At 41.7% G+C, this 2,661-nt stretch overlaps 1 protein-coding gene across 1 annotated transcript; it reads right to left on the reverse strand.

The window, feature by feature from the left end:
• Nucleotides 1-322: 322 nt before the first annotated feature.
• Nucleotides 323-1,790, reverse strand: LOC106511528 (zinc finger protein ZIC 1; the record flags this gene model as incomplete). The annotated part of the gene is given in 1 exon segment (XM_014000287.1): nucleotides 323-1,790. A coding segment is annotated over 1 exon segment (635 nt), but the record flags the coding sequence as incomplete, so codon positions are not given.
• Nucleotides 1,791-2,661: the final 871 nt, after the last annotated feature.

Raw genomic sequence — 2,661 nt, forward strand, 5'->3', positions numbered from 1 at the left:
TATATATATAGTGTAAAATTAGCCCAACTGGTTTAAAAGGGTCAGTTTTTGTTAATTTAATGCACATTAACGTAAAAGAAAATAAATATATTTTGGAAGAAGATTGGTTTGGTTACTGGAGCAGTTTTTAGTTGAAAAAGCATTTAACTCATAAATTTAAGTCAATTTTCTCTGCAGGAAAGCTTGATGTTTCCAGAGTTCATGCAAGGCTACACAAAAACTGCAAATCTGGAAACAAGACATAGATTATTATATATAAAATATATATATTTCAGAAGAAGAAAGTTTGAGTGTAAAATGAGTTGATCTCACGCACGTCTGATCAAAGAGAATATAGACACTTTAATAAAATATAAGGTACATAATTAATTATACAGTAGGCTTATGTACAGTGGAACTGGAGTCTAATTATACCATTAACATGAACACTGTGGTTTTACTCACTTTGCACAGAAATGTGAACATACATATTGTACAAGGAATGTTTAATGAAGGAGGCGAAATATTTCAACTTAGTCAAGGGAAGAAAAATAATAATAATATTTAAAATAATAATAATGATGAGCCTGGTGGTATTTTAATTACAGACAAACCATGCTCCAGGCCCACCACGTGGGGCTTGTTAGATCTTGAAATTTAACTGAAAAAAAAAGATCTTCCAGATAATTATTCATCTTGCGACATACATAAATCATGAATATATTTTCTATTCATCCCGACATACATTACACCTAGTTTACATTCAACAAAGACCCCTACAGTGAGGGCTACATTCAGCAAGGCTTTATTTTTTTTTTTTTTTTTTCCTTTTTAACCCTTTCAGAAGAATAGAAATGTCATAAAACTCAATACACAGATATGGATTTCCACTTAAATTAAGAAACTTGTATTTTAAGAATCTTTATCAAATCGACAGGCTATCTTAAACAACAAATAAGCGATGAACTTTGTTCCTGTCCGAAGATTTAAAGGCCTCACAACAACAAGGAAAAGAAAAGCTTGGACACGTTTGGCAACGCAGGGTGACTGAGGACYTCTCACAAACTACCTGATACAACATTCACAAAAAGTAGAGAGAAACAGCTGCCAGTCTGAAGCTACAGCAGGGGGGGGGACACATAAGGGGTCTGCAGCTGAATGTGTCCCACCAGAGTCTCAAAGAGAGGGGATGTTGCTGCACTGCTTTGGTGGGAACGAGTCCACGCCGCTGTGGCACGTGTACCATCCGTTCACGATGCTTTTCTGAAAGGACGAGGCGGAGGAGAAAGTCCGAGAGGTCTGGGGGAACGCGTGCCCCGTCTGGCTGCAGGGATACTGGGAGGACTGGGACCTGTAGCCGCCCCTCTGCAGCAACAAGGGGTCCAGGAGGGGCTGCGCCCTGTGCACGGGGTAGTCCAAGCTGCTGTCAAACGCGTGATGGAAGCGTGACCTCGGGGTCGAGTCGTCCCGACTCTCGGGGGACAGGGGGACGTCCTGAGTTGAGGTGGGAGGGTGCGGGGGGCTGATCTGGGTCGACCTGCCCTCCGCGGCCTGGTCCTCTTCACCGAGCCGCGCGTCGCCGCCGCCGCCACCGCCGCCGTCGTCTTTGGAGACGTGGGCCTTGTTGGTGGCGCAGTGCAGCTTCATGTGCTTCCGCAGGGAGCTCGGGTGGGTGTAGCACTTGTCGCAGCCTCTGACCTTGCACATGTAGGGTTTATCACTGGAGTGCACGTGGGAGTGCTTCTTCCTGTCGCTGCTGTTCGCGAACCTCCGGTTGCAGCCCTCGAACTCACATTTAAAAGGTTTTTCACCTAAAAACGGGCAGACACAGAGAAGGCGAGGAGTTACCAGAGTGGCTGGAGGCCCGTGGAAGCAGGAAGCTAACAGAGCCTCTAAAACTGAAAACTGTGCAGCAACGTGGAGTCAGACCAAAGGTTTATGGGGCAAATGTTCCATAAAGACTTGCTCTTATTATTAATATCAACCTGACTGGAAAATATATCTGATTGAACATATGTCGACAAAAACAACGCATTTCAAATCAATTGTGATGAAAAGGCAAAAAAACAGAGCTATCTGCTGCTTTATCACTTGGCGTTTGTTAAAAAATGTAAAAGATTCTGTAATTTTATGCCATAAAGTGTCTGATTAAGAAGCACAGCACGCATGTGCAGCTGTGCTACAGCTTAGCAAATGTCATTAAGGGTCTCTGTTGTGCCTCCATTCTCTGCTGCTTTCATTAGTGAAACAATTCASAGCAGAAATAAAAGAGGGAACCCAAGGAATATTTTTTTTGTCCAGTCTTTTCCCTTTTTATGTGTCTGCGTGTAAGAGAGCAATTCATTCAGTCTGATTTAAACGCCAATATTTCACTGTAATTAAGCTGCATCAAATTTGTCCCCCTGACATGTGTGAAAATAAGAATAAAATATGGCTGTGTGGTAATTCCCTTCTATATAAAAAGTGTTTGGTGCAGGGCTGTAYAGGAAAATTCCCATCATTGCACGGTGCTCCATATGGAGGATGCTCATCAAAGAAGTGGGAGGAAGCATTCAGTTATTTAAATCATCTTGTTTTGAAAACGTTTTGTTTCACTTTTGAATAATAATAATAATAATAATTTTATTATTATTATTATTATTATCATTATTTCCCATCCATATCCTGACACACATCAGAGTG

Source organism: Austrofundulus limnaeus, unplaced genomic scaffold (assembly GCF_001266775.1).
Source record: "Austrofundulus limnaeus strain Quisiro unplaced genomic scaffold, Austrofundulus_limnaeus-1.0 Scaffold2893, whole genome shotgun sequence".
NCBI classification, from domain to species: domain Eukaryota; kingdom Metazoa; phylum Chordata; class Actinopteri; order Cyprinodontiformes; family Rivulidae; genus Austrofundulus; species Austrofundulus limnaeus.